Raw genomic sequence first — 18,760 nt, 5'->3', positions numbered from 1 at the left:
CTCAAGTCAGATTCAGCTGATGAAGAGGATCCAAAGTTCATCATGATCGATTTAAGATTAAGCTATCAAAGCCCTCGAAGCGTTTTCTAGAGAAGAGAGAGTCAAAGAATTTTGACATTTTATTATCATAATCAGATATTGTACTCAATTATTGAACTTGATGAAGCTCAATTGACATTTTCGGATCTAAGTTCGAAATATTTACATTTGAGGAAAGAATTGTCTTGGCCGGAATATTTATGAGTCGTTTTTTATGCATTCGAAAGATATTTCCTTGAATTTGCTGTTCACCCTAGAAGTTAGAAGTAAAATTAGGGCACTTTCCAAAAGTCCATGATTTAATTTTCCTTGTTGAAGTTAATAATTTAATTATTTCTGTGGACACCATCTCTCGTCCACACCTTGCAGTCGTCCCCACCCCCACCAAAAGATCAACCTAGTTCGAACCTGATTTTTGGTCCTTCAAGAGCTCAGAAATCTTTCCTCTTTCTGTCCAAGAACGCTAGTTGAGCTTAAATTGCCTCACAAACCCCTTTATATTTGGTGGAACCGGATGATGAAAAATCATCAGTGGTGGGTCAAAATGGTGGTGCTGGACCAAAGTGCAAGTGTGGGCCACCGACGGGTCAAAAATTGCTAAGCATAGTCCTAGCATGACATAATGGAAGATTGACAGATAAAGTCATGGGTTAGGCACCATTCATTGCTAGATCCTCACAGGGAAATTTGAACTTCACGAAATTGATGCTTTTACGTCCGATTGCGACATTTTTATTCATCTATCCGTGATGACAAATGAATGAATTATAGACGTGGGATCGATTTTTTTTAATAACTTTAAGATTAAGAGTATTTACATTTGCTTTCGAGATTTACAAACCAAGAGAAGAGCGAGAATTGGCCCTTTTTAGTTTCGGCTCAATATGAAACATCACTATGAAAAGTTTGGAGTTTTTGAGTACCCGATAACGCGACTAACATTAAGAATAAAAAGAAAATTCAAACTATATTTCCAAGCATCCCACATCATTATCTTACTATTCTTCACCCTGTTACTTTAATAGATATGCCTAGATCTTTCAACAACGATGATATTCAGCAAAGTCAAATCTGAGTTTATTTGGATTAACTTATGTTCTTGACTTTACTTCTTACAAGTCTCGCTGCACACACCCTTTTAATTTCTTTAATTTTGAGGACCCGAAACTTTCATAATATAAAAATATTGATACGTTGATGCACACGTAAATTTTTATATTATTTAAAAACTTGAATCGTACTCGAGATTTTAGTATAAAAGGCCAAAACGAAAGTAATTTTTGACTTTTATTTAGTCCAGGCAACCAATGTTGAAAAGTAATAAGTGAGCTCTTTTTATTGAATTAAAATACAGTGAGAGTAAGGAATATCTTTCGACAAAAGCTTACCAAAGAAAAAAAAAGATATTAACTGAAGGTTGGTGCAAGTAAGTTGGGGGTATCGAAAGATTTCCGGCTTATGAAATCGAAGTCACTTGTTCATAATTCACCAACTGCGTGCAAGATGCTTTGTATGTAGGCCACCTTCATAGGTCATACGTCTGGCTTACCGCGCTTATAAGATGATATATGGATTTCTAGGTAGTCAAATCTCTATGCCTATGCGCTTGTGTTACGAAAAAAACAAAAATGTCCTGCACAATCTTTTTGGTCGGATATCCCTTGCACAATTGACCCACCCAACCACCATGCACTAACAATATAGAAACGTGGTTCGTTTGATAGGACAGAGAGGGGGATATTAGATGAATGATACTCCGCTTCGAGAGAAAAGCCTTTGTTTTTTCGAGCTTTCTTTGGACAAATATAACGTCGGTGTTTCCCCAAGTTGCGTATGCGCGAACCGACCGTGAGACTCTTTCACTCACTCTGTGCGTGTGTGTGTGTCGCTCTCCCTGGAAAACTGCGTGCGTGAGCTGAAGAGAAGCGTGAGACAAAACCCATCTGCAGAGACGTCCATGGAAGGGCCGGGATCAGCAAACCAGCCACTGCTTTCGAGAGCATCAAGACTCGATGAAGATGGAGAGTCGGGGACGTGCCAAGATGGCGGATCAGTCATTGCAAGTGTTCCTCCTCCTTCTGCTTCTTCTTCGGGGAATTCGGTGGTTCTTTTCAGCTCCTTGGTTGCTGTCTGTGGCTCCTATGCCTTTGGAAATGCGGTGAGTCTCGATAGTTTCTCTTGTTTCTCTGCTGTTGGTTCAAGGAAAATTGCTTCTCTTTTTATTCTTTCTTCTTGCTGGATGAAGTACCAGTTGATATGGTGATTTTCCTATCTAGGGAGCTGATAAGCTTGGGCATTTCTTTCTTGCTATTCCAGGACTCCGTGCAAAGTTATGATCAACTGGGCTTTTTTGTGTTAAAATGGGAACAGAAATTAGAATCCTCTTGCGATGGTTGTTATCTCATTTTTTTTATTTTTCATTTCCCAGATTGAAGAATGAATGTGCTATTTTGGTGCTTTCTAAATTTTTAATTTCCTTTGTTTTCATTCTGCAAGATTGCTCTCTCTCTCTCTCTCTCTCTGACTCTCAAGCTAATGAAAATGGCATATCCGGGCAATTTTTTGCCAACTTCGTTTCGAAAGAGAATCCTCATTTTCGTATGCCAAACATACCTTCAAGAAAATAGAAACATGGATTTGGACACTTTCTTCACTTTCATTTATAAACTAAGCATTTCTCGAAACCGAACGTGTTTCGGTTTCGGCATGGGTTTGATGTCTTATCCTTATTTCTTCAGGGAAGAATTAGGGAAAACCATTGCAAATCCACGTAAAAAGCTTTATGTGGAAGATAGAAGCATGGTTTGTCATTTTCAAATCAGTCAGAGCTTAAGCTGGTAAACTGAAACTATGGTTCCGACCAAAAAACAAAGAAAAACTGAAACTGTGGTTAATTATTAAAGTATCCAACTGGTATCTTGGCGTTTACAGGGCCAAAACATCTTGTGATTAAATTTTTCTCATCCATGGCTTCTACAAGTATGATCATTGCAATTCGCCAAAGGTCTCTACTGATTTACCTAACATTCAATGAACCCCTTTTCCTTCACCTAGAAGTATGTTGTAAAGGTGAATGCCATTAGTATATTACCATCTCACGTAGATTCTTCTCGATATTGCAGGCCTGATTTTATTATTATTTGAAGTTGTTGTCTGCTCCTGTTTTTTTATGTGAGGATCCTTAGGCGCGTTAATGCATTCATGTTTTATATAATCAGCTTTTTGGGGCTTCTACTACACATGAAAACGATGTGCAATATACGAATGAATATGAAAATCAAGTTTAGGACAGTCCCTTTTGACTTTGAGGATATTGTTGATTCCAGATGGTGCGTGATGACAAGTTTGATACGTCATATACCACTTCAAAGGCTTGGATCCGAAGGGATCTTTTTTCGAAACGAAAATCCAAATTCGGGTGGCATGAAGAATATGTTCCAGTTTCTTACTCTCATAACCTCCCTAATATTTGTTTACTTTTGTATCATGATCAATAGATTTTCCTGATCTGTCATCTTGCAGTTTTTTTTGTACCCTTAGACTTTTGTACTGTGAAAGTTCGAGCACTGCTGTCCTCGCACCAGAGTTCATCGAATTCTCACGGCGCCACTGAGCTGAGTACCGAGCGGCACGAGCTTAAAAACATTTAATGAAGCGATTTTCTGATTGTTTTTGTAGGTCGGATATTCATCGCCTGCCGAGAGGGGAATCATGGATGATCTAGGCCTTTCATTAGCAGAAGTAAGCAGGAATTTATCCGTCAGATCATTTTGCAAGGCAGAATATGACATCAATAGACCAACATAGAACTCTTTGCTCTTAGTGTTGCCATGTCTAATCTGAGGTAAATGAGAAATTTTGTCGTCCAGGATAGACAGGGAGATGCATTTCCTCTGCTTTGAATAATTCATAACCGATATAGATACTTAAATCATGCAATATTAAGAAAAATCTTCACTGTACTTTTGAGGGTCAGGAAGTCAGGAGCCAAGTTGGTTACGATCCTTTAATTCTAGTGTTAATAAATTACCCAGGTGGACCAGGACTAACGGAAACTATGCTTTTACCGAACATCCAGACTATCGTATAGAGGGGTGATGGATCGGGATCAGATAGTCGGGTATCACCACACGAAGGTGCGGGAAATTGGCGAGGTGTTGCTATCGGTCCCCTTGCTCTCGCTACTGCGAAATCCTAGCCCAGGAACTCGACGAAAGAGGAGCACACTTAGCAAGTATGGCCCCGCTCCCCTGTATTTAAAGTGAGGACCACTACGGGAGGTCAATCAGGGACCTATAAAAGTCGGGGCCCGGGTCAATATTAGATCAAACAATAGGGGGCCTTAGAACTGATCTCTTTTTTTTTTTTTTTATTTGATTCAATACAATAGGGGAAAAGATCGTATAGTTCCCGAAATGCTACTTGAAATTGACCGGCGAGATGAAGAATTTCTGCCCACGGAAAATAGGAAAAATCTTCCTGTTCGGAGCAGCACTCTTGCTACCTCTCGTCCTAGCACGAAGCTTCTCTCCTTTCAGGCTTTGTTAATCGAGCACTAAACTAACAAAACTTACGCCGGGAATTCTTTTTCCTAGCTTCAATAAGAGCTTACCTTTTCTCTAGCCTGGAGTTTCCTGGTTCCGAGACGAACTCCACCGCATCTTTCCCATGCTCTTTCTTCTTCTCAACTGTATCTTCGCCCACAGTGTCGTTCCTTCTGGAGATGGGATTACGTTTCTGACCACCTGTAATGTTTGATTCTTTCAGCCTCTCTGACAGGTTCACCAAGAACTTTTTAGCGTTTGTAAATTCGCTTACCACTGTCGGGTGCGAAGCAATTACCCCCTATTTGTATAGTACCGCTCTTTATAATTAGAAAGTTGAGACTCAGCCGTCTCTCCCAATTGAAAGAGGAAAAGAATCCGCAATAGCAGGAGGTTCAAACTCTTCCCAGGAAGTCACGTCACAAGGGTCACAGAATCTTGGAAAGTTCATGCCGCTTTAGTAATATTCAGCTTTGGTTACTTATCAACCTTCATTTTTATTTTCCCTTTGGCCGGAAATCAACTTGAAATAGTTGAATACAGCAGGGGTATCGCTTCTTTTCTTTTTTGGCCAGGAAAAATGAGCAACGGGTGTTGCTTCTGGGCAAAGAGAAAAAATGGAGGTGTTGCCAAATCTATATTTATAGGATACTGAATGAGACTGATGGGACCATATTAAAGTTCCCTTTTGGTTATCATTTTCAGAATCTTGTTTAGTCGTATTTAATGTACAAATCAGACGGCTAATGCCTCAATCGTATGGTGGGCCTACATTGTGAAACCAGCTAGAATCCTTGAATTTGGCTGTACGGAGTAGTTCACATCAAGAAATCTTCTTGGACTAAGATCATCTGTGTCCATTCTATATTCAGCAACAAATTTGCAGTTCTATTTGGAAAGACACTGCAAATATGCAAGCAGAAGTCTCGAATGCTGAGTTGTCTATGTATGGAGGAAGTGAATCTTTGTTGGTTGCTTGTGTCGATGAGGTCTGCCCACTTTGTTAGGATCATGACTTAGAGAGACGGCCTCAGATCATACAATGTTGCCGGGGACTTTAAAAGGTTCACGACAGTTTTCTCTTTCTGGCATCGTCTAGATCATGCTGAAGCATTTAAAAGTTTTATTGAAAGCTCCCGAATCAACTGAACTTAACCTAGAAAAGGCTGCTAATTGGATAATCATGGGCATAGAACTAAATCAGTCAATTTTCTTCTTCTCTAATCGATATTGTCAACATTTCAGAACCTTGTCTGAGAAATCCTGTTCACATAGGTTCTAACCATGTCATGTCTTGGATTATATAGTATTCTGTTTTTGGGTCAACATTGACAATTGGAGCAATGATAGGAGCAATACCAAGTGGGAGGGTTGCAGATCTACTGGGTCGAAGGGGTGTAAGTATATTTTATCTTTCTCTCAGCACCACGTATCTTTGATGGTGAACAACCTTTTTGAGTACTTGCACCGTTGAATCTGGCAAAGCAGGCTATGTGGGCATCAGAACTGTTCTGCATCACGGGGTGGCTTGCAATATTGTTTGCAAAGGTTTCTTCTATTTTCCAACTCTTTGAAGCTTGCTCCATGGCACCTGTATAACTGAGCAGTAATTTAAATCATGATGAACCATTTTATCCCAAGCAGTCTGAAGGAAATGAATGTTAGAGTGTGTTGACTTGCCTTTGGTAGGGTTTTCTACCAACTTGCCCCATCTTCACAAGTTCCAGGAAGAAAATTATTTATAAGATCCTTAATCTATCTCAGACAAGAAATTTATGACCGACTTTGATGCATCTATACCATCTCCTAAGCATATCGAATTGCTATGCATGAGTGACATCTTGAAGCTGTCATCCATTTACATCTGAGAGAAATCTCTTGAAATGTTCCTCCAAAATGATGGGTGTTTTGTATATTTAATGGTTAGCCAAGACATCTATGTTGACCGTTTAGTTGGCTCAACTAGCTATGCATAGTTATTTGTTCGATTCGATTCAGTGTATCTATACTAAATATGGTGTGTTGCTATTGAAAGGGTGTCTGGTGGCTTGACATGGGAAGACTACTGATGGGCTGTGGAATCGGGCTTCTCTCTTATGTGGTAACAATCATTGCAAACTATATATATTTAGCAGATTAACCTAATTGATCCACCAATCTAATAATCCATATCCGCACAGGTACCTGTATATGTTGCAGAAATAACACCCAAGAATGCTAGGGGAGGATACACATCTCTTAATCAGGTACCTTTGACATGCTTATCTTGCTTTTCAGGATCATCTGAAGTCCATATGATTTTGCTTAATCCATTTTAACAGTTGATGATAGGTCTTGGGAAAGCATTCATGTTTCTCATTGGTTCTCTCGTCAACTGGCGCATTCTAGCTTTGATAGGTAACCTTTTCAGTCTCCCATGTTGCGATTGAATTAAGCATGTAAGGCACAGTTTCATGAAATCTGCTATGATGTGATCCATCACAGGAACTCTTCCATGTCTGCTACAGCTTCTTGGTTTATTTTTCATTCCCGAATCTCCAAGGTGGCTGGTGAGTGTACATATCGAGTCTGGGATTCTCTCTGAATCTGATTTTGGCTATTCACAATTAGAGGAAGTTATTTAAGCTTACAGAGATCTAGCAGAGCACTGAAATAGTATTCCTAACGGTCTACAGGCAAAAGTTGGTAGAGAAAGAGAGTTTGAAGCAGCTCTCCAGCGTCTGAGAGGAAAGAATGCAAATATTTCTCAAGAGGCATCGGATATCCAAGTATGAATCTGATGCTAGTTATTTATTAATGGTGCATCAGTTGAAATGAGAAGATCATTGACCACTTAAATGAGCATTGTATGTTTTTCTGTTTGCACTTAAGGACTATACGGAACACCTCCGTTGCATTTCTGAGGGTGGAATTGCAGAACTTCTCCAGTGGAAATATGCTCATCCATTAATTGTGAGCATCCCTATTTCTGTGCAAGCCAGCCCCTTTCTTGACGAAATTATGTCCTTTTTACGTCTATGCCTGACTGAAGATTCCTCTAGGTTGGTGTTGGGCTGATGATATTTCAGCAATGTGGAGGCCTGAATGGCTTTGTGTTCTATACAAGTGCCATCTTTGAAGCAGCTGGTAATTATACCAATAAGCGGCTAATTTCACTTCAAATTAAAAAGAAGGAATACTTTTATAAAAATTAACTCCCCTTATAGGTTTTTCAACAACAATAGGAACCATAGTAGCAGCTGTCGTGCAGGTTTTGACTCTGATCTTGGATTTTAAATTAAGTGCCAATGTGATTGTTGTTACATTCCTAAGACTGCAAATACTTGTATGCAGATTCTAAGTACAACTTTGGGAGTACTACTGATAGACAAGTCTGGAAGGTGCCCACTTCTACTGGTTAGCATAAATCTAAGACCCGTGCTCTGTTTCCTCCTTTTTCCCCTCCATTTGCGAGTCATAAATTGGCGTACTGAATCACTACTTCTCTTTGCAGGTATCTGCAGCTGGAGCGTGCTTGGGATGTGTCTTCACAGGATTGTCATTCTTCTTGCAGGTTCATTCTTCGTATCCAAATGGAGTTATTAGTTTATCCACTGGCAATTGACATGAAAAAAGTTTCACAGGCAGGGTTAGTTTCAATATCCCACTTTAGCTAATGGTAAGTAGATTTTTCTGAAGCATTGTGTATTCCCTCAGGACCTTCGCGTTGGAGCAGAGCTTGTTTCCAGTTTGGTGCTTGTTGGAGTTTTGGTACCGCCACTTAACATCCTCTTTTGTTCTTAGTCCTTCCTTTTCTCTCCAAATTGAATAAAATGCATCAACTGCTCATTTCTCTCTCTCTCTCTCTCTCTCTCTCTCTCTCTCTCTCTCTCTCTCTCTCTCTCTCTCTCTCTCTCTTTCTCTATCTCTTCACTCAGGTATTTCTAGGTTCTTTTGAACTCGGGATGGGAGGAATTCCTTGGATTATAATGTCGGAGGTATAGTCGTCAGACTTGCAATTGATTTCTTGTGGCTGAAATTTTCATTCAACAATGCAAATGGTTTACATTAAACGGTGTGGTTCCTCATTGGCAGCTATTCCCGATAAATGTAAAGGGCTCAGCTGGTAGCTTAGTTAATTTGGTCAGCTGGGTAGGATCTTGGTTTATCTCATATACTTTCAGCTACTTGTTTGAATGGAGCTCAGCAGGTGCATCTCTTCGAAATCTCTCTCGGAACATTTTTTTTATGCTCCTCTGTTGCTTATTTCAGTCTTCTCTGCTATTGCTTCAGGAACATTCTTTATATACGCAAGCATTTGCGCGGTCGGTGTTATATTTATCGCGAAACTTGTTCCCGAGACTAAGGGGCTGACGCTGGAAGAAATACATGCCTCCATCACCAATAAGAATGACAGTTTTGATGAGAAGATCCCTGAGTCGGAGGCATAAATCAAAGGATAAACTTTTCGACAGGAAGGTAGATAAAACACGAGAGAGAGACCGGTTGAATCAAGGAGTGTAAATAAGAAAAAGGAGAGCTATAATCTGTAAAGTCTATCCAGACTATTTTCATCCCTTTGCTCTAAGCATTGTCTGGTATAGCATTAATCTAAATCATAGACCAATCAAAACAGCAGTGCGATTTTAGTTTCTGGAAAATCCTGGACGACTTATGTACTGGCCTATCTGACAGTAACTGGGAAGGAAGGGCAAAAAATGAACCAATTCGTGATCAACACATGATATACATAACTATTATAGACTTCTTCGTGAGTCCAAAGCAGTTCATCTGGACAATGACAATGTCAATGACAACGAATGCAGATAGCACTACAATGGTAGCAGAGAAAGGCCTAAATAAATCATTCTTCAAGACTCCACACAAGATGACCAAATGACCAATCTCAGCATGAGAAATCCCATTACCTCCTGATCTCCTTGTAGCTGCAGAAGTGTTGCTGACCCTTAAGACTACCATAGAAAAAGAAGAGAAGAACCTACAGTCTGAATTCTGAGCCATCAAGACTCAATGAAGAATCCTAGAAATTGCAAAAAATCAGTGTAACACAGTTAGAAACCTTCAATGACAAGGTGAGTGAAATTCTTTCCGAGGAAACACTTCTTGTCATAATCTATAGGAGCACGCACCTAGAAGATTCATCATCAGGATAGTCATAAAGGCTCAAAGAAAGGGCCTGTCTTTACCAAGTTGCCTTACCGAATATCAACCGACCTTTTGGATCAAGTAACTGCGGAGTCTAAACTTGAGCTAGTGGCTCTCATTTGATGATATAAATCAAACCCATGCCATATACTCATCAGTAATATTTCTTACACAATTGACCCATCCGAGGACAGTGCATAATTAAAATCCAAAGGTTCGTTCTCGTGGCCAAATGCCCCTTTCCTAATTCTTATTGTAGGTCCACTTTTTGGCGCGAACTGTTGCGAACCGAGCTTGGCATCTTAGGTCCACTGTCTTGATCATCTTCGAATGTTCATTTTCACATTGTTGTGAGCTGAGCTTACCACGTGATACACACAACTCATTACGGGGGTTTTATCATCGCGTTGAGCATTTAATACAATGCAATAGATTCATATGAAAAACCAACTCTCAATCAGATGAGCTTTCTTATATTGTAGATGAAACATGACTGAGGTTTCTTTGTAAGGTATGTTGGGAGAGCGTGGCAGAAGTCCGAATCAAGAAATGTCAAAAAAAGGAAAATAACTATAATGATCTATAAAATCATCCATCTTTATGCTCGCATTTTCTCCGGTAGCATTCATCTGAATTAGAGACTAATTTCGTTTTTCTTTTTTCAATCAGTAAAGTCGTCGTATTGAGCACAAAATCAATGTGAATGAACTCCGTCCAGTACAAGCTCACGTTTTCCGTATCAATCCTACAACTGTGTCCCAAGAAACGCTCTGAACCTGAAGCAACATGATGTGCCAAAGCATACATCACAACCCCATAACCCCGGACACCATCCCAAGATGTCCCAAAGACTCAAATGCCTCAAAGGATCCAACCAGATTGCTCCAAGACCAGAATCGTGTGCCTAACACTCACCTCCTCTGCATCTTGTCAAAACCAGAGCAACTTCAATAATCAGAGACCAAATTGAAAGAACAGCGGGACTTTAGTCTCAGGAAATTCCGGGTACAGCTTGAAAAATCTGTTTCCGTCTTGTATCATAATTTTACGCTAAGATTGCATGTTACACCAGAAGATAGATAGAAGGTTGAAGACCCTGTTAGCAATGTATTTTGATATATCAGAATCGTTCTGTTTTGTAAGGAACTGATGATCCAAAACATCGATTTGCTTCGTCATGTACGTTGCCAAAGCTGCTTCATGACAGCTTTCATCCAGTATAGAAATCATAAGAACTCTCCAAGAGCTGAAGCCTGAAGCATGTAGGTGAAATGAGGAGATCAAAGGGTGTCGATATTCCTACTTTTAGCTGAGAACTCTAACATTCTCCTATCTCTCTCTCAAACACGCGTACAACAACTACAACAACTAATACAGGCAACACCTAAGAGTCAAACCCTGCTTGGTGCAACAGCAAAAGTATCTCCTTTTCAAGAAAGAAAGGAAGGTAAATGCACATCGGAAAAAATATTGAGGTGCATGTTTGAGGATGATATGCGAAAGAAGTCTAATGTGGTATAAAATCGAGCCATTAGTATATCTTAGTTGGCTTATGATTCATTAGTGTGAGCTTTTTGAGTGAATGTGAGTCGAATTGGATGTGACTCCCCATTGACGTGGTGGATAGTGTGATCTAGCTAAGCTTGGCCGTACTAAAGCGATTGAGGACGAGTCAAGGCAATGTCGTGCTCTTGCCAAACTTGGCTGGGCTAAGGTAGAGATTTGAGTTGAAATAATGTTGGTGCGGTGGGATATCAAGATTAAGCAGAGTGGGCCTAAAACAATAGGCACTCACTATTTGTTGAGGTGAACATGTGACGTTATTGTGAAAAATAATTTCCAAATTAGGGATGTGGTGTAAAAAGGAGTATTAATATTTCTTAATTAGCCCATAACTCATTTGTTATGCTTTTGAGTGAGGGTGAGTCTAACTAGTTCGGACTCTGAATTCCTTCCGATGATCTCCCTGGGTGAAGCTTTATTTCCCAGTTCAAATATGTTGAAAGATGAGAGTTGGATATGAAGAGTACATCACCCTCTGATATCATAATGTCCATCAATTTCATTGTTCATGCCTTATTGGCCGTGTTGAAATATGTCTCAAAATTGACCACGTGAAACAAACACATCCACGCTAAAGCAAGTAACTCTTTGGTGAATGTCCAAGCTTTGTCTTTGACTTTGGGGTTCTTACACGCCTCATTAAATGAAGGGGCGCCGGAAGCATGCAAGAATATGAATCTGAATTTGATCGCACATCTATCGGTGTTGAGATTTGCATTATATTTATAGTATGTACGTGAGCGGGAGAATTACAATTGAAAATATTTTACAAAAGGTAATAATCGAGCATATGTTGTAAAAGATTAAAATAAGAAATCAGGATATCGATAGAGGCTTTGTCATGACATCAGTTATTTACATCTGAGTAGGAATGAAGCGAACTTCTAAATGCTTCTTGCTGATTAAATCACGAACAAAGTGATAGTCAAGATCTGACATGTTAGATGCAAGAAAAATTGAAGAAGATAAATGAACGGGGGCTTTGTTTTTCTCTTTCCATTTGCACATCAATTGAAGGAGCCCCCAAGCAACGTTGAAGCATGGGACCATGTGAACCACTCATCTGTTAAATTCCGCCCACAAAGAAGACAGAGGTAGGTAGGGCAATGATGACAGGACTAGAATAAATGGAACTCTTGGAAGTGAGAAAAATACTCGGCAGACAGAAATCTTTCGTTGTAATTACACTCATGGTAATTATTTTTGTGATAAGAATTTATGTAATTCCTTGAGTGAGATCTCATTAGGAATTATGTGAGTTAACCATTGAGTTGTTAGGTGTAATCGAGGACTCAAAAACACCAAGAGAGTGTTTTGAGTGCTCGAACAACTGTATTTCCTTTGTATGGCTTGTTTTTATGCTGGAATTTCTTACTTCTCTCTCTGTGACCATAGGTTTTGATACTTGGATCGAATCACATAAATCCAGTGTCCGATTTCCTTTCCTTACTTCCGACTAATTTACCTAGCCGCTTGTGCTGCTCGTCCCCACGCAAAAAGGGATGACATTGTTTGAAAGATAAGGATGCCTCCTACTTTTCTTCAGCTTTCCTCACATAAACTGTTAGAGGTCTCAAATGTCTCTCTTACTCACTCTCTCCGTGTGTGAGTGAATGAGTGAGCGAGCGTTTCAAGAGGAAGAATCAAACAAGAACGACATGGAGACGCCAGGAAGAGAAACGAGGATCCCTCTTCTTGAAGGACAAGGAGTGGCCCCTGACAGAATCACAGTGGTCCTCGTTCTCAGTGCATTTTTCGCTGTCTGCGGCTCCTACGTCTTCGGAAATGCTGTACTAACTTTGCTTATCCTAAAGTTTTGCTACTAGGACGAATTGTCTGTCCTTTTGTATGCCTATTTTTTCATCCCTAGTCATGCCTGTGTCTTTGTTCTGTTTCTCTCATCTGGAAAAGCAAACTCTGATCTGGAAAAGAATATTACATCGACCATACATCGACCAACTAATTCTCTGGATGGCTTATCAAACTTGCCCTGTTGTCTTGGAGTCAGTGTGGCAACGGTCTCTTGATACGTGATATTGGCTTGATTGGGTAGAACAAGACTTGGCGTTTCTCCTCTTAGTTACCGTCTCATTGGCTGAAAGATATGATTTTTCAGGTGTCTTACTCATCTCCTGCTGAATCAGGAATTATGGATGAACTGGGCCTTTCTTTGGCAGAGGTCAGTGACCATCACTATTTGCTCTCTCAACGTATTTAATGTTTTGTGTAATCCATCTAAAAGTGTAAACAAAGTGAATGGAAGCATTGCTTAAATAGACTAAAATATTTTGCAGCGTGAGTGAGAATTCACATGTTGGTTCTACCGATCATGCCTATGGTGTTTACTTTGAATGTTTCATTTCTTACAAAACAAGCTCTACATATTCTGTCAATTTCCTGTGACCGAAATCTAAAAGACACGATAAAATTTTACCCAACTGCGTGAATATGTTTGCACCTATTAGTGTAATCCAAAATTTTCTTTGGTTAACTGAAGTGAAGTGCTGGTGAGATGCAGTATTCGGTTTTTGGTTCAATATTGACGGTTGGAGGACTTCTTGGTGCACTATGCAGTGGTAAAATAGCTGACCTAATCGGCCGCAAAGGCGTAAGTGTTCTGGCCAATACCTTTTAAGTGTTGGTTTACCACTGAAATATCTCAACTTCGAGTGTCACAAATTGTTTGAAACTTTTTATTCAACTTTTGCTGATAATGTTGCACAGGCTATGTGGGTTACCGATGTATCAGGCATCATCGGATGGTGCGCCATATTTCTTTCAGAGGTACCATGTTTATGTGCCGATTGGTCCATTATTAGTTTTCATTAACCATTTTACTTTTTGCCTTGGCTTGCTCCACTGGCAAATTTCTTCAAAAATTTGTTGTCTGGCCCTAGGTTTTATCAAGGAAATAGACATTAATGTCCAATGGAGAACCTTGTTCTTTTGTGGGCATGGTTTCCTATATGCTCTTGATAATACTTAACAAACTTTAAACTTCTTGAAGAGTGCTTGGTCTCTTGACCTTGGAAGACTATTGCTGGGATTTGGAGTTGGTCTTGCCTCATATGTGGTAACAAATGCAATTTCTGCAGATCATACAGCTTTGTAAGTCCAATGATTCAATGTTGATTGATTGTGCATTTAATTGCACAGGTACCGGTGTATGTTGCAGAGGTAACACCGAAGAATTTAAGGGGAGGATTTGTTTCGCTCTGTATGGTAATTAGAAGCTTCATAACTTGTCGCTTCGGCTTTAGTCTCTACCTGAGGTCGAATTACATTGATCCTCTGTATGATCCACAAGCTCAGGCTGCTTCTTTCTAGGTTTTATTGATGTCATTTTAGGCATCCCACATATCGTTCCTGACTTGTTCTCGCATCATACAAATCACATCTTCTCATTGGAGGATCTTGTGGCCATCCTTTCGTATATCAAAAATAACTTCCTTTTTTTACCTGGTGGATGATATACAGTTGGCGATAGCCTGTGGCATGTCAATGACGTACATCATCGGTTCGGTACTAAACTGGCGTATCTTGGCTTGTTTAGGTACTCCCCAATGAACTAAAGTAAATATCTGTTCATATGCTTCAAATATGATTTTTTAAGCTTTCTCATGTAACGTGTTTCAGGAACTATTCCATGTCTATTGCAGCTGGTGGGTCTTTTCCTTGTTCCAGAATCTCCTAGATGGCTGGTGAGTTTCTCGAAGGGAAATTCAGGACACTGCTGCTGGAAAGTAGATGACATGTTAAATATAAATCTAGAACCTTTCATGCAATTTTTGCCCCCGCCTTGTTGCTTGCATGAGTAAGACTGAAAGATGAATCAGTGGACTGATATATAAATGATGATTGCCTTGCGCAGGCAAAGATTGGTCGAGAAAAAGACATGACAGCTGCGTTGCAGCGTCTCAGGGGAAAGAATGCAGATATCTCCAAAGAAACAACTGAAATTGAAGTATAATATCTCACTACAGCAGAATGTTTTCATTTTAAACTCATGGCTTTTCTGACCAAAAAAAAAAAACTCATGGCTTTACTTTCAAGAATGGTACTGTGGTTAAGCATGAGGTAACGATCTGTTTTCTGCAGGCTTACATTGAAAATCTTCGAAAAGTATCAGAATATAGGCTATTCCACATATTTCAGCGAAAATATGCACAAGCACTCACTGTAAGCCCCCTGACTGAATTCTTACAATTTATCTCGATCTTTTTGCATCTCATGTTATCGATGAAACCAAACACGTGAATTCAATCTAGGTTGGACTTGGCCTAATGGTTTTTCAACAATTGGGAGGATTAAATGCATATGGATTTTATATGAGTTCAATTCTCGAAAGAGCCGGTAACTTTACCTACGCTGAATTATCATTCAATGAAAACTTTTCATCTCAAGATGAAATAATAAACTGACAACAATTGGCTTCTGAGACAGGTGCTTCAAGTACTGCCGGGTCCATCACCACGGCCATTGTCAAGGTTTGTATTCCTGTCTATATAGTGAGGCCTTTTTTCGCTTCTCCTCTTAGCCTATGAATGACGTTTTCATATTCACAATACGCAGTTGGCAGCAAATATTGTAGCCGTGTTCCTGATGGATAAATTTGGAAGACGACCATTACTGCTGGTAGTAACTGGACGAGGCATTGTGGATCACTCTTATGTTTATCATATATTTACTTATAACAAATAATGCTTCAAAATGACCAATAAATAAAATGCTTCAGAATGTAGTTGAAACTTTGCTGTTCCTGAAACCAACTGGCTAATATGCAGGTTTCGGCATCCGGAGCTTGCTTGGCTGGCTTCCTTATTGGATTAGCATTCCTACTACAGGTTCCTTTCTATACATGGTTCCCGTATCTTCGTATGAATTTAGAACGGTATGCTCTCGATGGAAAACTGTCTAAGATTCAACGTGCAGGACTATCATCAATCAACCAATGCTGTATCTGCCTTGACCTTCATCGGGATTGTGGTGATTTTTCTTCACTTGATATGTTAAATGCTCTATATGTTGCTTCAAAATGCAAAGAAAATGCAACAGCAGCATTATTATGAACTTTGATCCTCTTAGATGGATTAATGAGGTGCGCATTATACAACTCATTCAGGTTTTTACCGGGTTTTTTTCGATGGGCTTAGGAGGGATACCGTGGATCATAATGGCCGAAGTCAGTGAGAAATTTGGTGCTCCTAACTATTTTTCTCAAGTCCTGTATGCTCATAGAGTTCACAGGGCTTGACGTGATCGCTAATCGTCTCAATGTCTCATCTTATTAAAACGGTTTCTGCTGCGCCAGATTTTCCCGATAAACGTGAAGGGATCGGCAGGGAGCCTAGTGAATTTGGTCAGCTGGGTCGGTTCTTCGCTTGTGGCGTACACATTCAACTATTTCTTTGAATGGAGCTCAGCAGGTGATGCTTCTTCACTTGTCGTCCTCGCTGCTTTTCGAGTGCCGAATTCAGGTACAAATCAATATATTTATCAGTCTGCTGAACGTGCCAGGTGTGTTTTTCACGTTCTCGGGCATCTGCTGCTCCGCTATACTTTTCATAGCGAAGATGGTGCCGGAAACCAAGGGGCGCACGCTCGAGGAAATAGAGGCATCGATGACCTCATAGCTCACCGGGAAACAAGGTCCTCGACGAAGCATATTCGTCTACTCGATCTCCATGATCGCGAAAATGGAGTTAGCTGGCTCTTATGCTGAGCCGGGTGTGGATCGAATGGCGTAAAACGCATACTCTGGTGGTCTAGTAATTGAACGCGAGCTGATGCCACTCCTATGAACTTTTCGAATTTGTGATGACCTGCAGAGAAGACAGAAAGCAACTGATGCCATTTCATATACATCAGTGATGTGTGTAGTATGGGAAGCTTGTCATTCATATATGTTCAGGTAGAAATATTGGTAGAATGGAGCTTTTGCCTCACACTTCTCTTAACATTAATCAAACTACATAATTAGGCAAAAATTAATTATCCCAATTATCGCAATAATGTTCTTAGAACAATACATTAACATCAATTTGCAGAGCTTATTAATCTGAATATAATTTGATATGACAACCGATAAACCTAAATTCGCCAATTAAGAGTTTTTTATTCGGTTTTTTCTTGAAAATAACTTCTCCAATTACAAAAGAGCCGTGAAAATTATGTAAGGTTATATCTTCTTCTTCTTTTCGACGTATCAATTTATCTACAAATTTACTTATGCACGAACATGATTTCATGAACCCAAAATCATGTTATGCAAGCTCCTGATGAATAATTTTGATTTCCTTTTTCTTTTACTCTGTTTTATCCATCTTTTCTCAATTCTAAGAAAATTACGAAAAATCACACGCACTTGTTGAGAGAACAGAGAAATCTCCTAACAAAAGAGTGTAAAGAAAAGACCATCGATCTATCTCATTCGCGAAACATTATTATGTTCTCCCTTTGTTTTTATTCTTAAAAATAGAAAGAAAGAATGGCACGGGAGGGTAGGCACATATATATGTCTCAAACTTGAGCCCTATAAATGGAAGTTCAAAACCAAACAGTGCAATTTCCGTGTCGGAGTTGCGATCATGAATGGAATGTCCCACTTGAAAATCGTACTATGTACAAGTTTATTTTAGAATACACGGAAAATAAAGTAAAATGTAAAAGCCAATCCAAACAGGTTGTCAGGCCGAGTCCTGTGAAATAGTGACTAAATGAAAATTTTTTCAAGTGGTATAACTAATAGTTGTCGCGCTTGCTTCGCTTACAACTTCTTTTTTTATGTCTTTTTCGTCAAAGTCTCTCCTAATTAAGATAAGATGATTTGAACTCGCTCATAGGAGACCACCATCCGTTGTGTTGCCGCCGTGCGGGGGTTGCATGTCACTGATGGAGGCGTGATCTTCACAAGCAGCGGCTTGTTCATCTCCTTCTTATGAATTTTTTTTTCTTTCTTCAATTTGAGTTTATCCCATCTTCATCTCGGATTTCTGCGTATTATCTGGACATATCCGAATTAATCTGATTTAACACATAACGGATATTGATAACAAATTATTCTATGATCACCAAACATTTTGACTTCTATTCACGCATCTGGAAGCGCAAGAGAATTTTGCTTCGCTCGTTTTTTTTTTTTGCCCTTTTGCCGGCCCAAAAGATTATTGCTTCTTGGCTTTGCTTACATGTGTATATAATTGGCCTGGCTTCGTATCAAACTCATTTTCATCGATACGGATTTGTTTCTATCCATATTTGCCAGCAAATGAACATTATATTTGATAAAAGTAAAGTTTGGTGACAGTCAGTTTTGTTCTTTTCCTTTTCGGAGAAAACATTGATTAGTATTTAGTATATATCTCGGTCGATATACGGCCAGTTGTGGTATTTTGTTATATCGAAATTCTATTATGAATTGCATTTAAAAATAAGAATTTCACTTTGCGAATTCAAATTGATGATAATTA

General features: G+C 39.5%; 2 protein-coding genes across 5 annotated transcripts; both read left to right on the top strand.

Moving 5' to 3' along the window:
- Nucleotides 1–1,781: 1,781 nt before the first annotated feature.
- LOC115685984 (sugar transporter ERD6-like 5) lies at nucleotides 1,782–9,809 on the top strand. Of its 2 annotated transcripts, XM_030611144.2 has the most exons (18): nucleotides 1,782–2,197; nucleotides 3,718–3,780; nucleotides 5,891–5,980; nucleotides 6,072–6,131; nucleotides 6,619–6,684; nucleotides 6,764–6,829; nucleotides 6,905–6,980; nucleotides 7,068–7,132; nucleotides 7,259–7,351; nucleotides 7,455–7,535; nucleotides 7,625–7,709; nucleotides 7,790–7,833; nucleotides 7,917–7,979; nucleotides 8,077–8,136; nucleotides 8,280–8,333; nucleotides 8,501–8,560; nucleotides 8,658–8,772; nucleotides 8,856–9,809. In XM_030611144.2, exons 1-18 carry the CDS (start codon nucleotides 1,997–1,999, stop codon nucleotides 9,011–9,013), a joined length of 1,500 nt encoding a protein of 499 aa, XP_030467004.1. In that variant the 5' UTR covers nucleotides 1,782–1,996; the 3' UTR covers nucleotides 9,014–9,809. The 2 variants fall into 2 exon arrangements, with proteins under 2 accessions (XP_030467004.1, XP_056168807.1); XM_056312832.1 differs by lacking the exons at nucleotides 7,259–7,351; nucleotides 7,455–7,535; nucleotides 7,625–7,709; nucleotides 7,790–7,833.
- Nucleotides 9,810–12,783: 2,974 nt separating this feature from the next.
- Nucleotides 12,784–17,220, top strand: LOC115685985 (sugar transporter ERD6-like 5). 3 transcript variants are annotated; one of them, XM_030611145.2, is made up of 18 exons: nucleotides 12,784–13,081; nucleotides 13,408–13,470; nucleotides 13,810–13,899; nucleotides 14,016–14,075; nucleotides 14,299–14,364; nucleotides 14,448–14,513; nucleotides 14,769–14,844; nucleotides 14,928–14,992; nucleotides 15,163–15,255; nucleotides 15,390–15,470; nucleotides 15,560–15,644; nucleotides 15,735–15,778; nucleotides 15,864–15,926; nucleotides 16,076–16,135; nucleotides 16,224–16,277; nucleotides 16,414–16,473; nucleotides 16,603–16,717; nucleotides 16,809–17,220. In XM_030611145.2, the coding sequence occupies exons 1-18, from the start codon at nucleotides 12,905–12,907 to the stop codon at nucleotides 16,922–16,924; spliced, it is 1,434 nt and encodes a 477-aa protein (XP_030467005.1). In that variant the 5' UTR covers nucleotides 12,784–12,904; the 3' UTR covers nucleotides 16,925–17,220. The 3 variants fall into 3 exon arrangements, with proteins under 3 accessions (XP_030467005.1, XP_056168805.1, XP_056168806.1); XM_056312830.1 differs by lacking the exon at nucleotides 16,224–16,277; XM_056312831.1 differs by lacking the exons at nucleotides 16,224–16,277; nucleotides 16,414–16,473 and having other exon boundaries at nucleotides 12,785–13,081.
- The last annotated feature ends 1,540 nt before the right edge of the window (nucleotides 17,221–18,760 follow it).

This window comes from Syzygium oleosum, unplaced genomic scaffold, assembly GCF_021117445.2.
Source record: "Syzygium oleosum isolate NSW1041296 unplaced genomic scaffold, Sole_v2.1 Sole_v2.06, whole genome shotgun sequence".
In the NCBI taxonomy this organism is placed as follows: domain Eukaryota; kingdom Viridiplantae; phylum Streptophyta; class Magnoliopsida; order Myrtales; family Myrtaceae; genus Syzygium; species Syzygium oleosum.
Note: the sequence above shows the minus strand (reverse complement) of the source record. Positions and strands in the feature narration are given on the sequence as shown.